General features: G+C 37.7%; 2 protein-coding genes across 13 annotated transcripts in view; one reads left to right on the forward strand and one right to left on the reverse strand.

Annotated features, from left to right (window-relative positions):
- Window positions 1-18,272, reverse strand: part of LOC111346036 (target of rapamycin complex 2 subunit MAPKAP1-like) — a 103,448-nt gene that overhangs the window by 3,161 nt on the left and 82,015 nt on the right. Inside the window, exons 1-13 of one of the 11 annotated variants that reach the window (XM_088760317.1) lie at window positions 11,636-11,807; window positions 10,149-10,255; window positions 7,808-7,861; window positions 7,316-7,352; window positions 6,303-6,379; window positions 5,829-5,895; window positions 4,914-4,972; window positions 3,923-3,984; window positions 3,092-3,198; window positions 2,549-2,656; window positions 2,072-2,145; window positions 1,206-1,260; window positions 712-791 (exon numbers count right to left, since the gene is read on the reverse strand). In XM_088760317.1, the coding sequence (XP_088616443.1) occupies window positions 712-791; window positions 1,206-1,260; window positions 2,072-2,145; window positions 2,549-2,656; window positions 3,092-3,198; window positions 3,923-3,984; window positions 4,914-4,972; window positions 5,829-5,895; window positions 6,303-6,379; window positions 7,316-7,352; window positions 7,808-7,861; window positions 10,149-10,187 (819 nt within the window). In that variant the 5' untranslated portion in view covers window positions 10,188-10,255; window positions 11,636-11,807. Of the gene's footprint in view, window positions 1-711; window positions 792-1,205; window positions 1,261-2,071; window positions 2,146-2,548; window positions 2,657-3,091; window positions 3,199-3,922; window positions 3,985-4,913; window positions 4,973-5,828; window positions 5,896-6,292; window positions 6,380-7,315; window positions 7,353-7,807; window positions 7,862-8,006; window positions 8,029-10,148; window positions 10,256-11,159; window positions 11,573-11,635; window positions 11,810-18,272 lie in introns of those variants that run through there. The other 10 variants (XM_088760319.1, XM_088760321.1, XM_088760315.1 and 7 more) reach the window with 10 other exon arrangements.
- Window positions 11,896-17,052, forward strand: LOC148731254 (methylglutaconyl-CoA hydratase, mitochondrial-like). 2 transcript variants are annotated; one of them, XM_088760362.1, is made up of 6 exons: window positions 11,896-12,256; window positions 12,454-12,616; window positions 13,193-13,265; window positions 13,980-14,231; window positions 15,265-16,499; window positions 16,789-17,052. In XM_088760362.1, exons 2-5 carry the CDS (start codon window positions 12,524-12,526, stop codon window positions 15,465-15,467), a joined length of 621 nt encoding a protein of 206 aa, XP_088616488.1. In that variant the 5' UTR covers window positions 11,896-12,256; window positions 12,454-12,523; the 3' UTR covers window positions 15,468-16,499; window positions 16,789-17,052. The 2 variants fall into 2 exon arrangements, with proteins under 2 accessions (XP_088616488.1, XP_088616489.1); XM_088760363.1 differs by having other exon boundaries at window positions 11,907-12,256; window positions 16,452-16,499.

Raw genomic sequence — 18,272 nt, forward strand, 5'->3', positions numbered from 1 at the left:
ACAACACGCACTATCAGCCAGCCAAAGACCGACACATGGTAAAGATGAGCGAAACCAGACCAGATAGATCCTGAGGCTTAAACTATATCATGGTGTCGGTATGACTGTGTTGATAACATTTCTTGCAGTGATGCAGTGTTTATTCTATTTTGTTTGCAATGTTGTGGTATTCAGAACACTCCATGTTCCCCTCTGTACTTGAGGCAACAGCTCATGCAGCCAGAGCTTATCTTGGTAGCATGAATTGACTTTTATTTCCCCCCCCCCCCAATCCCCTTCTTAGATTGGGATGCCAGTCTCCCACAAGGTTTCCCTGCAGCATTTGATCTGAGGCTTCCCTGATAATGAATCCCAGTATCCATTCACACTCTATTCTCATCACTTGTCTGTGTTGGTCACTCATGGGTGAGGCAGAAAGGGTAGCTAAGGATCTGTCTACTTGTGGGGTGAGGCAGAAAGGATAGCTAAGGACCTGTCTACCTGTGGGGTGAGGCAGAAAGGGTAGCTAAGGACCTGTCTACCTGTGGGGTGAGGCAGAAAGGGTAGCTAAGGACCTGTCTACCTGTGGGGTGAGGCAGAAAGGGTAGCTAAGGACCTGTCTAACTGGCAAAATGCAGTCAAGATGAAACCTGCATATTTTTTTGTTTTGCAGCCACAATCAAAATATTCTCTTAAAATTTGGACAGATGTACTCTCAGTGATAATACTTACAAATTTTTGTTTTCCCCAAAACTTTTTTGCTGACTTGGGTTGAAGTACAGGGTCAATTTCTATCTTCTGAAGAGAAACTCCTGGAGGGCAACAAAGAAAGTGATCAATAAAGAAGTTAAATTAAATACAAAAGGAAAAAAAATTCAAATAAATCAGGAAAAAATGAGATGAGGTGGTACCGGTGGGGAGAGCATTCCTCCCACCCTGTAGGGAGGGGAGGGGGAGTGTAACATTCAATATTTGTTTAACTATGTTTGAGTTTAGAAAAGGTTTAGAACTCTACACTGAGGAGGGGCTTGGAAATTAAGCAGACTTTGAACTTGACATGATTATATGCAATATTTGCTGCAGAGATTGCATTTAATGTGTCAACTTCACATGCTATTGAATATTGATTGAATTCTCTTGACCAATCAGATTTTTTGTAGTAAGATGTATTGGCTGAAAGTCAGTGATGAAAGGGCAACATAATAAAATATCTGTGAATGACTTACCAAGCTGTATCTCTGTCACCGTCCTCAGCTTTTGCAGCATGCTGACCCTGTATGACTGATGATTAAATAATATTTTTTTTTCACTAAATAAGAGGGTATGTTAAGCAACAAACCAAGACAACATCTGCAATAATAGAAACCTTGGGCAGTCAGAAGGGCAATGCAAAGGAAAACATTGAACAAAAATTTATACTTTTATTCAGAATTTTTCCACTATGGCTGTATGTGGGCATTGTCTGTACATGTAATGCTCCGACAAAGGGCTAACGCTCGAAACGTCGGCTTTTGGAATCGTTACAGTGGCCAATTTACCACTTCAACTTTGCTGATATATCCAAATTATTTCATTACTCCCACTGACGCAGGCCCAAACAGTTTCTTTCGAAACTATCAGCCTTTATTCTATTGTCTGTAATGGTGTCACATCTTAACTTCAGCATAATCTAATTTATGTGAGCAGCATTGAGTCCCAAATGAAAACTTAAAGAATTTGCCCTCAAGGTTGTTCATGCACACTGAGACCAAGAAAAACAAAGTTATTAGATGTAATTGCAGAGCCATTGTCCTGTTCATCAGATTATTTTGTTTTGCCATAATTATGTCCTCACTGCCATAACTGTTGCGGTTTGCTTAAACCTTTGAGCCTAACAGTGACCAGCATCAAATTTCTCCTTACCATATCACCCCTGAATCACTCAGTGAGGTCAGGAGAATAAAGCAAATGATCACCAACTAAATAAACTCTGATTGTTTGACAAATTCTCTTTGTCAGCACTTTAGGAAATGTAGAGAGAACAGTATGGAGAATATACATACTGATGTTAGGGTGTAAAGAGTTAAGGTCTCTAATTTTGTGTTACACTTACCCTGTATGTATAATAAGTGTAAGCTTGGAACCGAATATTAGGCTCTTCCCTTTCTTCCTCATGATTCCGTTTTCCTACAATTATATCAACAAAAAAGCCAAATTGCTTCAATCTCCAATCAACATTATTGTATTTCTTATTTCAGACCCAATCATTGACCCAACTTGGCTATATTATTCAGTATTGTTTTCACAATTTAAAGTCAAAATAGGAATACCGTCTTTTCTATTTAATATTTATCTTTTTGGTCCAGTCTCCCAGTTTGTTCAAATGTGTTGGTATTAAATGAAAAAAACAATGTGACTCAGAAGCCTGAAAAAAGAGCATTTTGCAAGCTGATTACACTCAGTCTGCTGTGAGCCAAGCAGACTGCAAGAACCAACAGTGATGCCAAAATGGATGTACGAAAAGAAGTTACTGCGAAAAGACAGCACTTATAAACTTAAGTATAAAGTGGGCTAATTAAAATCTACTTACGGCCAAATCTGACGCGACAGAATTCCATTGTTCCCATGCTTTCTAGGGTTGCATCGAGACTAATGGGAACCCCAGGCTCTGACTGTTTTTCCAAGACATATTCCTTGGCTATGATCGAGTTAAAAAAGAAAGGATATTAAAGAACTCAGAATCAAACAACACTTATTATAAAGAATCTGCCAAAAAGAGCAGTGAATCTTCTTGAAGATTGTTTCTTTATACAAGGTATTTAATGTTTGACTCTGTCTCTAAATTTAAACTTTGACTTATTTTTCTCGAAAGGTTTAAAAATTTGCTTTTTCCACTCTGCCACAAAGTTAAAGCTGGACTAGTTAAAGGCATACATTTAGCTGATAAGATTCAAGGATTCATGCTTCTGACTCACTGACTTCTTCAGAAAAAATAAAAGAATTTAAAAAATCATTGTTGTACACCTGCAAATTATCCTTGCTCTAAAGACAATTGGGAAAACATATCTTTATTAACAGACAGTTTCCCTTTGAGCAGACACAAAGCTTATAATATACATGTATATTTTCAAACCGGTTCTTCGTAATCCTCTCTTCTTAACCATTTTTTCATATACTTGTTTCATCTTAGCATTCATGCTGTCCACTTTGACTCTTGAAAAGCCATGCTGGGGCTCATTCCTGAAAAAGCAAATCAGAAATTAATTATTATAATAGTTTAATTCATATGTAATTTTCAAAGACTGACAGAAGTAATTTTGTAAATAGCATAAGAAAGATGGTAAGTTTTGAGTTGGGCAAAGGATTGGAGTAAGAAGTTTTTCCTCTTGTCACAAGCGTGGAACAAAGGAAAAATTCTGATTTCCCATGAGGAATCAAACCTCAGGCCTTCGGATTCTGTGCTCCAATGCTCTATCACTGAGCCACAGAAACTCCCTAGTGAGCAAGGCCCATTATGAAGTAGTTTTGGTTTTCAATTAATTTTAATACTTGTAGTGCATGGTGGGAATTAAATAACAAAAGCAACTATAATATTATCATAACAATGGCATTTTAGCAGTGGTTATTCGATGTGGTGGCTCTTCTTGTCCACTGTTTCCTGGTTGAATTGGAATTTGTAATGTTGGTTTTTGTGGAAGGGAGGAAAACTGGAGGACCTGGAGAAAAATCACTGAACCAAGGATAAGAACCAACAACAAACTGAACCCACACGTGATGCCAGCTCTTGGAATTAAACCCAGGCAACAGCAGTGGGAGGTCAGGACTCTGCCTACTGTGCAATCCCCAGCATTCCCATGAGACTTTCAGCATGAAATTGACATGGGCAACCTTAAGCACTACATATTTCTGAAATATTTTATTATTGAGAAAATGGTTTTTGATTCTTAAAAATATTTGAGCTTACACTGTTACTATGATCCCTGATGAAGGTTTGTGAGGCGTTGGTTTTGTAGGACTGGCATCTTTCTAGAAATCATAATGATCAGCAAGGAGGTAGAGAACAACATAATATTTATTTCAGACTTCATAGTTATAAGGTACTTGGTGTTTTTAGAAGCAGTGAAGCAGCAAGGTAAATATTATAATTATCTAACACCGGCCACCGACATTGAGCTAAGTGGTTGTTTTAGTATAAAGTAAAACATTAACTAATTTAAAAGATAATACAGTTCAAAAAGATGATTTTACATGTTGCTCTGTCATTTATTCTTGCAACTATTACAATATTTTCTGGTGTAAATCCTGCCTGAGTTGCTAAGTGAATAACAAAGGATATCTGGAGTTTGAGTTGCCAATCAGAGTGCACCTTAAACACTATCCACTGTTTTAGTGTATTAAATAATAATACACACTATTGAGCAGAAACATGTATTGCAGAGATTACCCTCCTATCCATCAGTTTTAGTTCTTAAAAAGGGGGCTGGGGGGACAAGTGGACTAACCATATCAATCTTGGAGGGGGGGAGAGAGAGGTGATAAGGGGGAGAAGATAGAGGGGGAAAATGGGAGGGCAAGGTGGGGACTGATAATCCCATGGGGAGAGGGAGAAGGGGAAGGGGGGATGGAAAAGAGGATAAAGGGGGAAAGGCCTGAACAAAACCCTTAGAGGGGTAGGGAAAGGATAGAAAGGGAAAGACAATCCTAAGATTCTGGGTTTTGGCAAGGTACAGTGTATAAATTGATTATGCTAAGCTGGGAACAATCATGTGGGCATGGCGTTTTTCAACATCTAATCAGCAAAACCAGGAACAAAGGGGAAAGTTTATGGTTCGTGATAAAAGGAAAGGGACAATTGGAGGAAAGCTATCAAAATATAACACTTGTTTAGAAGTAGTAAAAAAAAAACACAATTGGCTCAATTCTTCTAAAGAAAATGTCAATTTTTCCTGAGTTACCTGAACCAAAGCCAGACAGTTGAAAAAAAATTTCGTAATTGGCTCCTTGTTCTCAAGCGCTACAATACAAAAAAATTGGAGAGAAATAAATTTGATACACAAACACCTAAGAATAATTCAAAATAATAAAGGCTGAGAAACTTGATACTTTATCAAAGAAGCAAATTAAAATGATTGGTGAAGATTCATGACTATAAATATCATACTGTACATAAATCTTATTCTTATTCTAGAGATGAACGCCTTATTCCATAGTTTCACATAATTATAATACTTGCTGATATTTTTCAAGTTTTGCAGTGTTGTTCAGAGGAAAAACACAAACAATAAGCAAAATGTCTACTTGTATCATTTGTGAAACTTGATTGAGTGTGGTACCAGAATCTCTTACTCCACTGCTAAATTTCATTTTTGAGTTTTCTGGCTTCTTAAGTTTTCAGATACATCCTATTATAATGTCTTTCTGAGCATGGTATGAATCAAATGTGGCCTACGTGAAAGATGAAAGACAAGAAAAGCCATTGCTGGAAGTGCTTTATATCTGATTTTAAATCTGGAGCACTTAAAATTTTGTCACATTACAAGTTTGGGCATTCAGTATGAAATTATGGCCATATTATTACTCCAATTTCTGTACAAATTAATTTTTTGCCCTGTCCTAGAATGGTAAAAATGACGCTAATGCAACTCCAAGATCTGTTTGTTAATTCTCCCCTCTGGCTGCTACACATTTCATTTCGAGTTAGCCACACTGAAGAGTTTGGTCTTTGATCAAAACAAGTACTTCTACCTCATAAGTTGGAGTACTCTTTTTCTTGTTTGTTGGATGTTCCAAGGTTATTCTAGGGAGAAGTTACACTTTAATCACTTCTGAGAGTTAAGAATTGGAATTAAATGTACTGTATGTGTATATACCTGGAAAGTCAGTGTCCACTTCTCCATCATCCTCAGCCATATGCAAACAAAAAGATTTGACATCATTCTGAAATCAATATAAGAAAGAAATCTTGAATTTCCTTTGGACAAAAACCAATAACTTGTCCTTTGCCTGACTGATATTTTAAGAAAGCTTGATAAGGTTTAAAAGTTAACATACTTTTAATTAGTATATACTAAAACAGTGGATAGCGTTGAAGGCGTGCTCTGATTGGCTAGTCAAACTCTGAATATCCTTTGCTTTTTACCTCTGAGCAACTCAGGAAGAAATGGCATCCCGGTTTGCATCCATGACAAGCGAAGAAATCACTCAAATTAATTCTTGGTGGTGTACATTATCTCACTGTTTTAGTATATACTAAAACAACTATCCACCCCTAACCACCTCCACTTCGGTGAATAGTTGTTAACTACACCAAAAGTTCCTCAAAATAGCTACTTACAATTTTGTACCTTGAGTGCAGGCTGTAATCCCTGGTTTGTATACTTGTACAAGATAAGTCCTATCAAGTCCTGCACACAGGCACTTCCTGTTTAAGTTGAGCAGGAAAAAAAAAATCAGCTCTATTAGAATACATGTTGTGCAGTATCACATATTATTAACTACTGGATCATTGGATAATGCAATTCAAGACTTTTTATTGGCTTAGCCATTATAGTAAGTGTACGCCTCAGCTTAATATTAAAAGGGAGCTAAAAATGTAATAAAATTCAATAATTTAATTTAACATTTTTAATAAAACAATTATTCCACACACATTTGTTGGATATGAGATGATTATAGCCAACGAGGCGCGTAGCACCTAGTTGGCTGTCTATCATCTCTTAGTATATACTAAAACAGTGGATAGCGTTGAAGGTGCACTCTGATTGGCCAGTCAAACTCCGAATATCCTTTGCTATTTACCTCCGAGCAACTCGAGAAAAAATGGAGTCCCAGTTTGTTTCCATGACAAGCGAAGAAATCACTCAAATTAATGACGGTGGTATATATTATCTCACTGTTTTAGTATATACTAAAACAACTATTCACCTCAGTGTCGGTGGTTAGCAGTGGATATTTACCGAGCCGCAAAGCGGCTCGGTAAATATCCACCGCTAACCACCTCTACTTCGGTGAATAGTTGTTAAATATCCAACGCACGCTTGTGGAATAATTGTTAATTAATCTTTAATTCTGCCATGAACCCATTAACTCTCATAAGTGACCAAGACAGAATTTCTCCTTACAATATCAATACAATATCAAGCAGGCAAGTGTTGAGAATAAACTTATGAAATATATGCGATCAGATGACCCAACACCAAATTCTCCAAACTAACATTACAAGAATTCTATGGCAGACAGTGAGGAGAATTACTAAATAAATCAGATCTTGGGAGTGAAAGGGTTACAAAAAAGTACAATCATTTTTTTTTAAGTTAAAAAATTTACCACTAATTGTGTATGTTTTTTCTTTCTATACCTAAGACTGTGACAATCATTGGCCTGGCTCTTTCCTCCTGCAGAATCAAGCGTAAAATAAAATATCAAGTCAGTTCTGGCAATGATCACTCATTTCTTGACTCAGTTCAAACCCCAACTTATCTCAGGTGACACTTAACACTGAGGACCCATCAGATCATGGCCAGAAAATCTTAGTGAACCAGTGAATGTACAGATTCTTTTAACCCACACAAGTGATAAACATGTAATTTATCCCGATAATATCCATGCATTATTCAACAAACAGTTCAAGAGAATATTGAAACTTATCAGGTAGAGGTTGTTATCTTGATCAAACATCAAATTCCCCTAACCAATTTACAAGGAAATGTGTAGCAGCTAGAGGGGAAAATTAAAAATCCTCAGTTCTTAGGAATTGAAGGGTTAATAAACTAGTTACTTTATATCAAACTGTTAACTACGCGTCAGTCTTCATTGCATAACATAAACTGAGGTTATTGACCATGAATACCTCTGGTAGCATTGTTAAAAATATCTTGAGCTTTTTTGTACTTCCTTGGAAAGCCTAGGGGGGAAAAAGACTTCTGTGAGGTATATCAAACTTAACATTACAAATGTTTGTTAAACTTTTCTGGTAAACTCTTTTTTTTTTTAAACTGCTTCTACACAGTACTGTAATGGTTTGCTTTTAAAATGATTGGCAAAATTACCATAAGTTCAGCTGTAATTCAGAACCAATTTGCGCATTTAAGCAAACTCCGATCCCTCCCCCGAAAAAAAAAAAAGCCACTGACATCCACATCACTCTCCACAGAAAATGGTCATAAGCTTTGTATTTTTGTTTGGAATTCAAATTCAACGTCAAGTTTGTTCAGAGTGCCTCATAACAAACTAATGATGCTTATTAAATTCTTTTGCTTGAGGCCATAATTAGGAATATTGTCCCTCAGCCATTTTTATATGAACCTTGGGCCATATTACCAATATTCCTCAGTGTGGCCCCTGCACTCGGTCAGTTAGAAGTTAATATTTCAAAACAATATTGTTTCAAGTTCACAAGGCAACCAGGTGGACAATCAGACATGGTTTGTCTGAATATCACCTGGGAATTACAATTCATAGACCCAACATTTCGACACTCCTGTCTTAAGTGCCTTCATCAGGGATGATCTAATCTGGGAACCTATCAGTTGTAATTCCCTATACTCAACACTTTTGATCTAATCTGAGAACCTATCAGTTGTAATTCCCTATACTCAACACTTTTGTAAATAATCTACCAAGAAGTGCATTGAATCTTCTTGAAGGATATTCCCTGATACAAGGTAAGTTCTCCAGTCTGTTGATAACTGTCAGTCTCTAAATTTAAACTTTGTCTTATTTTTCTCAAAAGTTTACTTTTTTCCACGCTGCCACAAATGCAAGAAGCTGCACTAGTTACGAGCAGTGTACATTTAGCTGATAAGCTTCAAGGATTTATGCCTCCAATTTACTCACTGACTTTTTTCTTCAGTGAAAGAAAAATCACTGTTGTAAACACCTACAACTTTCCTTGCTCCAAACACAATTATTGTGATTGGTTGATTCATAATCACATGACCCTGTATAAATTAAAATGTACACTGCTCATGACCAGGATACAATATTGACAGGATATTGTCAAAAATTGTATCCTGAGCAAGTTACATGTATTGGATGTGATCAATGTCCAGGTTTGCAGTTAATCTAAATGTAGGATAATGATAATTTTAAGTGCTCTTCTTAGCACTTCTCAGCAATTTCAGGCAAAACTAACTTGTTGCTAACTCTCCACTGGTTCTAGTTAGTTAGTTAATAATTTATATAGTTATAGTTATATAGTTTATATCTGACCACTTGCAGCCGAGAGGCTGAATTACGGGTGCAGTGTAAGGTTGACAACAGACGTCAGCATATCAGGCGCCTCTGACAGCCGCTTCAGTCTATCGATCTCATCTTCCCCACCCATCCCACCTCAGAGGAGGACATCCATCACAAAGTAATCTCCTGTGTGGGAAATTAACGTCTCCTACCCCAACCCTGCAGGAGACGGGACCTTCATTTATTCATCCCTATCCGAGAAGACTAGAATATCTAGAAAACACTATGGGAGGAGCCCTTGGCTAAAACACCGTAGCTCTTTCCTACTTTATCCAAAAAGATGAAATAAATAAACTGGTTGAGCAGAAGGCCCAGGAAAATACAATTCTTTAAAGGTATATCTACAGTGTTTCGAAGAAATAAAGTTGCACTGTCTTTAGATTAACACGCCTTTTCTGCTTGTTTACTTGTTTGTCCTCTGGATGCATAACAAAGCACTTGACCTGGGGCCCATTTCTTGACAGTCCTGCCAACTGGTAACTTAACGGGCCCAAAGCTATGTTTCAAAATTAAAATTTGAAGGATAGGAAAGCAGGTTCTAGGTGGCACCCAAACCAGTCCTTTTAGTTTCTCTAGTTGATAGTTTTATTGTATCATTTTCAAAACTTTTGAAATCCCCATCTTGAATGAAAACAGAACAGTTTTACAGGCCCGTAAAGTTACCGGGACTTTGAGAAACAGGCCTGTAGTGTATGTGGTTGATTCTTGTAAGCATGCGCACGTATGTGCATTATTCATTCCATGTACTTTTGAAATAAAAACTGGATAAATGACAAGGCCTCTAAGGTGTTAGGAAACAGTTCGTTTTGTTTTCCCTGAACTCTCTTTTTCTTCCTCTTGACTTAATTCTTCTTGGGAGACACTGAGACTTGCAGGAAAATGCAAAACACCTTTTCTAACTAACAGTTTCCCTCTGAGCACACATGAAGCTTAATTAATATATATTTTCAAACCTCTCCTTCGTAATCCTCTCTTCCTGACCATTTTTTCATATACTTGTTTCATCTTTGCGTTCATACTGTCTACTTTGACTCTTGAAAAGCCATGCTGGGGTTCATTCCTGAAAAAGCAAATCAGAAGTTAATCATAATAGTTTAATATTTATGTAGTAATTTTCAAAGACTGATTCAGAAGTTAAAGTTTTGTACATAGAATAAGAAAGATGGTAAGTTTTAAGCTGGGTAAAGAAATAGAGTGAGAACCTTTTCATCTCGCCACAAGCGTGTGACAGAGGGAAATTCTGTGCAAGTCCCATTAAGAAGTAGTTTTGGTTTTCAATTGACTGTAATGCTTGTAGTGTGCGAACTGAATTCCCAGTTTTCTGGGAATTCCTTGGAATTCCTAGGAATTCTCATAAATTCCCAACTATGGAAATAAGCACTGATTTGAAAAGCTTGGAATTACTGGGAAAGGAAGGTTTCAGTTTTGTGAGGACTTGGAATTCCTAGGAATTCCTAGGAATTCTCAAACATTCCTAACTATGCAAATAAGCTCTGGTTTGAAAAGCTTGGAATTACTGCGAACTTCTGGGAAAGGAATGTTCCAGTTTTGTGAGGACTTGGAATTCTTAGGAATTCCTAGGAATTCTCAGCTATGCAAACTACCTTTATGTGAACAAAGGTGGAATTCTTGGGAATTTCTGGGTATTGAATTTGAGGCAAATTAAATAACCCTGAAATCCAAATAATTCCAAGAACTTCTAATACCTTGAATGTGAAGGTTTTAAGATAAGGAGTAATTTTAGAGGCTTAAAAATTTGGTTCAATAAAAGATGTGCTAAACAGAATGTACCAAGAGATGTAAATACCTGAACAATTTGTTTATCTTGGAATTTATTATTTAAAGTAAGTTTTAGTAAATCTTAACATTAACATGCATTTTTTCATAAAGCAGCAGTCAATTATATTAAGTACAAATTGTCCATTTAAATCCAATGCACTCATACCACAGATTTGCTTTCTAACCTGAAAGGCTTCTTGGATTCCATAGTCATAAAAAGTTTTTATTGCGATGCAAAATGACTCTCATGACCGCAGATGTGCCAAAATCATAAAACATGAACATAATCATAAGCAGGGGTCAATGCTTCGGAATGCGCACATTCGTTTGTGGGCAAGAATTCTAACATACTCTAATCGCTTCCTTCTCTTGTACAAATGTTTCTTCGTTATGAGACGCACTTGACTGTTGGCACCGCTAATTTAAGCTCAGTGGATTAGCGTCAAAGATCTAGACTTAAAGGAATCGAGATGGCCGCGTTGGACGGTGTCGATGAATGCTTGTTATGGTCCAACTTCATTGATTTGGGTATTGGTACAGTATGATTATCTAGGTAGCTCTTATACTTCATAAGGTGGTATCCATCGGTTATAATAACGAGGGTAAAACACGTTTGTAATCACATTCAAAGTACTTGTGATTGCCTTGTGTTGTTTCTCACCTTTGCCGTGAACACAACTCAAGTCAGGGTTTTGAGTCTTTGTTTCCTCGACAGCTTTCGGCCACAAATCGTGCATTTGTAGTACGTTCGATTCTTATCGACTATTTCTACATTGAGTGAGTTCATATCATTATTTATCTCATCTTCAATCCATTGGTCTATTAAATGAAACCATCGTCAACAAACCGAACCCTACGCGTTCTCTTAAGACTGCAATCGGGCAAGCCAGCAGATTCTCTTTACAAGCCAATAACAATTCCCAAAATATCCACGTGATCATGCCCGTGGGTTGTAGACAAAGAAACCTTCATTTGGCGCTCATCTTTGAATGTACTTTCCATCGGTTGATCGCTCGTGCGTAAGTTATTTCTTTTCTCGACTGTTTTGCAAATACGACATCTCTAAAGATGGGTTTTACCGTTGATCAATGGGAAAACGAGAATAGCGCGAGTGTTGTTAAGCGCCATGAAGTTGCAAGTTGTCAGCGCAAGCAAGCAAGCAAGTTGTCAACGCCAGCAAGTTGTCAGCGCCGTGAAGCTTAAAGAAGGGACAACAGTTATCGACTGGTCGGTACAAGGGTCGAGCGGCTATTTATAAAGCTAATGATTCTGAAAGTTTGTGGTGAGTACAAATTGCGATATTTGGTACGTGATCAATACTGAGAATTCAGTTTCTGAATGGGATATACTAAAAAAAAGTTATTCACCTAAGTGTTGGTGAAATTAGTGGATATTTACCTACACCTCAGGTAATAATCATTTAATATTCTAATGGAAAGCTGTAGTCCTAAAGGCAATCTATTGTTTTATTTATCCAAGAACTGTCTGCAGGGGTTTGTGCAGAAATCTTGCCTGGTTCTATGATCAGTTGAACTGAAATATTTCCAGAATGATGGTAAATTGTATTCTCACAGGAATTGCCTTGTTTGTGATGAACAGACCAGAAGCAAAAAATTCCATGACCCAGAATTTCTTAAGACTGGTGAGACCCCTTTCATTTTGTTGTGCATATCAGTAAGGGGGTCAATTTCCACCCTACTTTTGCCAATTTCCAGGGGTCATCGACTTTTGCAGCTTTATACTTCTTGCCTGCCCCAGTCCTAATGGGTGCTCTAGGATCACCCCTTGTGAATCCCTCTGTTGCACTTATCACCTCCAGCTATTTCTTTCTTTTAGAATAATTTAAAGTGGCAATAAAACACCCTTCCGTTACTTTAAGATAGCTTCATCTGAACAGCAACAAAGGGGGTACAGGTGAATTGGAGACATTTATATGCCAGCCCTTTACAGAATCCTGGGTTTATGCAACTTTAGCAAATTCTCCATGAAACACAGGAAAATCCCTTATTGCTTTGATCATGTTTAATGTGTTACAACTTTCTCAAAAGTATGCACAAATCTGAATGGAGTCAGACATGATTTAGTGAAAATAATTTCGTCAAAGATTAGCTCTTCACCAGGGGGGTACACCAAGTACCTTATTTATAGCTGTTAACTTGATTTTGACAATAAGATTCTTGCAGAGAAGCATTCAAGAAGTTAGCTTCTTGTTATTTAGTTTACAGATGCCCTTGCCCGTGTGAAGTTTGGCAAGAATGTAAGAACTGTTATCATCAAAAGTGATGCACAAGGTAAAAATTTCAAAAGTGATACCTCAGGCCAAATATCAGTAGTAGAACTGGAACATAAATAAAATAGTCTTGGGAGCCCAGGTGGTTCTCTGAGTTGAGGAGAAGTGGCCTAGCTGTAAACAGCAGCCTCTTCCCCTCCAAACATTGGAAAGGATTTGGATATATCAACAAAGTTGAAATGGTAAATTGGCCACCATAACAATAACAAAAGCTGACGTTTTGAGCGTTAGCCCTTCGTTGGAGCGAATAGAGGAATTGTGGGTTGTGTGTGCTTTTTAAGGCAGAAAATGGAGCTGTGTTATTGGTGGGAACATGGCAACGAGAAAAACACGAATAAATTAGTGGAATGAAAAGCGTTTGTTGATCCCTGTGGGATTTAGAAAGGAGTTCCTGGAAGGAGTTCCTGGTGATTGTTGCATACTTAGATAGAAGGCAGCTGCAGGTAGGCTATCATGGTATCTTCCAAAAGAGATGCCAGGTCATCCCTGGCAACTCCAGCAGTTTGTCAAGTTTTCCTTGCAATTAATTTGTGAGCACTATTTATCCCCGTGATTGGAGAAAGACAGTGTTGGATAAGAACACAAGTAGACCAGTGGTTTGTCAACTAGTAGAATTCTAGACCTAAAAAAATTTCATGCTTGTTTTTTTTTTTTGTAGTAGAACCCTTATTACAGTTGGTATTACTCAAGTTTTCCTGTCTTTTGTCACTCCCAGGTATTTTTTGTGCAGGAGCTGATCTCAAAGAGAGAGCCAAAATGGCAGCGCATGAGGTTGGACCATTTGTATTCATGGCTCGGGCAGCAATAATGGAACTACACAACCTACCAATGCTTACGATTGCTGCTTTAGATGGCCACGCCCTAGGTGGTGGGCTTGAAATGGCCCTGTCATGTGACATAAGGATTGCTGCAAGTAACACTAAAGTAGGGCTGACAGAAACTCGTTTGGCTATAATTCCTGGGACAGGTAGAGTTTTCATAAGATTAACTTTGCTTGTTTTACTGCTACTTATCCATGGCAGCTGGGAATTTCATTGTCTCGGGATGGAATGGACGGCCATCACAAACAACCTAACTCCTCTTCCCTTAGGCTATCACAAGCTGCCTCACCGCCATCCCCCCTCGTAAGCATTTGGTAGGCTACTCTTCACAACAATAGGCAATGACAATTCAGAAGAGGCCCTTTCCTACAATTCAATTGATGTTATAATTGTGAGAATTTGGTGTTGCATCAACTTACTGGTGATCCACCAATGAATATTTTTATATATTCTCATCACTTTTCTGTTTGATTCTTTATTGATGGAGAAATGAAGAGAAATTCTCTCTTGGTCACTCGTGGGAGTTAAAGGTTGACGCTTTGACTCCCAAGATCAAATTAGCAATTCTCTCTTCTAACCACACTACATTTCCTTGGAAATCAGAGGAGAGAGTTTGGTGTTAGATCATGATCACACCCTCTGGCTGATAAGCCTGTCTTTTCTCATAACCTAGTGCAAGATGATAGCATATTGAACTCATGGGAAGAAGTTACACGATGATCACATCTGGGAGTTAGAGGGTTTAAATCCCTTTTTTCCAATTCATATAGAGTGCATCATTCATTAAGTCTTGTGTGCAAGTCAGCTATTGGTATTTGAGCCTTGACATCTGAGATGAATGATATCACAGAGCTTTTACAGGGTTCTCATTAGAAGGTGTAATAAATGTATGATATGAACTGAGTAGGCAGCCTGTATGATTGTGTTGCAAGCATGATGGTTGCAAAGCAACAGGTCCCTCAAGGAGAGGGGTTCTGTGGGCATGCTCCCCCTGAAAGATTTGAAATTTGAAACTCTCTAAGACAAGATTTTCAGCATTCTGGAAAGTAATGAGTAACTTTTTTTTACGTCAGACACTAATTGATGTTAGAATTAGTCCAAACACTTATCATCTTTGATCACACTTCACAAAGTTGGTGCAAAATGGTCTGACAGCCTGTCAGTTTCTGTTTTTATTAGGAGGTACTCAACGTCTACCAGGGCTATTAGGTATCTCAAAAGCCAAGGAAATGATTTTTACAGGCAAAATGATCAATGGTACAGAAGCCGAAGAAATAGGTTTGGCTGATTATGTTGCTGAACAAACTGAAACTGGTGATGCAGCATATCAAAGAGCACTTGTTTTAGCTAAGAAACTCTTCCCTGAGGACCTGTTGCTGTGAAGATGGCTAAACTAGCAATTAACAAGGGAATCCAGCTAAGTCTTTTTTTTTTAACCTTTTGATCTGCAAGAGTGACTAGTGACTAATTTCTCCTTTAAATATCACCACTGAATCACACATTAACCTCTTCATTGCTTGCCGGACCTACTCAATGACATTCTCAACACGTCAAAAGTTGGAGAGTAACCATCAAATCTTTGGTACTGGAGAGGTAGATTGAACTGGCCACTGAAACTGGAAACAAGCTAGAATTCTGGAAAAATGTTATATCAGTTTGTGTTGGCACAGGATTTCTCATTGAGTGGCAGTTAACGTTAACGACGGGTTAAGGTCCTGGTCGTGAGAATGAAGGAAATGATCACAAACTAAATAAGTTCTTGATTGTTAACCAAATTCTCCTGGTCAGCACCTTAGGTAATGTATAGCGGACAGTATGGAGAATATGTGGACTGATCATGTTAGGGTTAAAAAGGTCACAACTAATGATCAATGAGTAGTTGTATGGTTTCCCTTATTTGATTCTCTTCTTTCATTTTTTTTAATTCTCAAATCTCATGATCACATCTGAGGTTTCTAAATACATACTAGACAAGTCTGACAAGTAAGCAACAAAAAAAGGAAAAATAAAATCTATTCAAAGTAACCAGCATTTTTAGTATCATCATGACACCCTTTGCAAGGTAATTAAGTTGAACCCCTTAATCATTCAGTAAACAGTGACTTGAAGCTGTTTTCCCGTTACAATATTAGTGCTGAATCAAATACCAAGGTCACAAGAATAAAAGAATTGATCACAAATTAGAGGAGCTCTTGACTGTTAAACAAATCATCCTTGATGGTTGTATAAGAAATGTGTAGAGAACAGTATGGAAAATATGCACGCTAATGTTAAACCATGGAATGCATTCAATACAGCAAGGTTTTGATATAATGAAATGGTTTTGCTCCCAGAATATGTGATTTGTGTCTTCTTTCTTTCTGCAGGCTGACTTCACGTCAGCCATGTCATTTGAAGAAGGTTGTTATGCTCAGGTATGGGTGCAAATATTTTTTTTACTGCAGTAATGTCGCAATCTAAGTGGCTAATTTGCCATTGTTGATAAGAGAGTACACACAATGCTACTCATGTCAATGTGTCATATTCCAACATGCCATGCACTGCAAGACTCGTTTTATTTGACATTGATATTGTGGTGAGAAACACAGTGGTTTGGGTGGTCTGTACTGTTATTGTCAAACAAAACAATGTTTTCGTATTTAAATTGAAATTATGTAAAACAATGTTTTCATGAGTCAAAAGTTGTGAATTTTCTTCCATCAGGTTATACCTACCAAAGACAGACTTGAGGGTCTTAAAGCATTCAAAGAGAAAAGAACACCACAATACACAGGGGAGTGAAGAGAATAACATGACAGAAAAGCATGGACATGATGAAGTAAATGTGCAACTGGAAAATAGAACAAAGACTCTGGTGAACTGTTTGACTCCCTAAGAGTGACCGGCATCTAATTTCTCCTTACAATATCACCCCTGAATCAAACATTAAGGTTAGGAGAATAAAGGAAATGATCACCAACTAAACAAGCTCTTGATTGTTAAACAAATTCTCCTTTTCAGCACCTTAAGAAATACATAGAAAACTGTATGGAGAATATGTATACTGATGTACACCCCCACCCCATCCCCCCCCCTTTACCAGCTTTTAATAAAAGGACCCTGTCAGATTTTTCTATGGAAATCATTATTAACTACTGTATTATTTAAACAACAACAAACATATGAAACATATGTGTGAACTGCGGTTATGAGACGTATATGAGAACGATCCTTCGCAGTAAAGCACTATTTGAGCAATAGTGAAAATCAGACCTGAAAAAAATTTCAGACCTGTACGGGATTCGAACCACTGACCTCTGCGATACCAGTGCAGCGCTCTACCAATTGAGCTAACAAGCCAACTGGGAGCAGGCCATCAAATTAATTCGATATAAACCCGTAGATGATAAATCAAACAACAACAAACATATGAAACATATGTGTGAACTGCGGTTATGAGACGTATATGAGAACGATCCTTCGCAGTAAAGCACTATTTGAGCAATAGTGAAAATCAGACCTGAAAAAAATTTCAGACCTGTACGGGATTTGAACCACTGACCTCTGCGATACTAGTGCAGCGCTCTACCAATTGAGCTAACAAGCCAACTGGGAGCAGGCCATCAAATTAATTCGATATAAACCCGTAGATGATAAATCAAACAACAACAAACATATGAAACATATGTGTGAACTGCGGTTATGAGACGTATATGAGAACGATCCTTCGCAGTAAAGCACTATTTGAGCAATAGTGAAAATCAGACCTGAAAAAAAATTTCAGGCCTGTACGGGATTCGAACCTCTGACCAGTTGGCTTGTTAGCTCAATTGGTAGAGCGCTGCACTAGTATCGCAGAGGTCAGTGGTTCGAATCCCGTACAGGCCTGAAATTTTTTTCAGGTCTGATTTTCACTATTGCTCAAATAGTGCTTTACTGCGAAGGATCGTTCTCATATACGTACTGTATTATTTGTTGAAACTAAAGGAGAAATTATAAAATTGAATACTGTACTTCCTCAAAAAGTGCATAAGGGCTTATATTTAAACTGTTGGGTAAAAGAGGGGGAATTTATTGGAGGATGGGTGCTAATAGTCAAGGGGGGCACTAATTATTATTGTCCTGTGCTGATTCTGCCGTAGGTTAAAACGTAGGCATGCTATGCATGCAGGAGTTATTTGTTTGGATATATGGGTTGAAATTGAACA

The sequence above is a fragment of the Stylophora pistillata genome, chromosome 5 (assembly GCF_964205215.1).
Source record: "Stylophora pistillata chromosome 5, jaStyPist1.2, whole genome shotgun sequence".
Classification (NCBI taxonomy): domain Eukaryota; kingdom Metazoa; phylum Cnidaria; class Anthozoa; order Scleractinia; family Pocilloporidae; genus Stylophora; species Stylophora pistillata.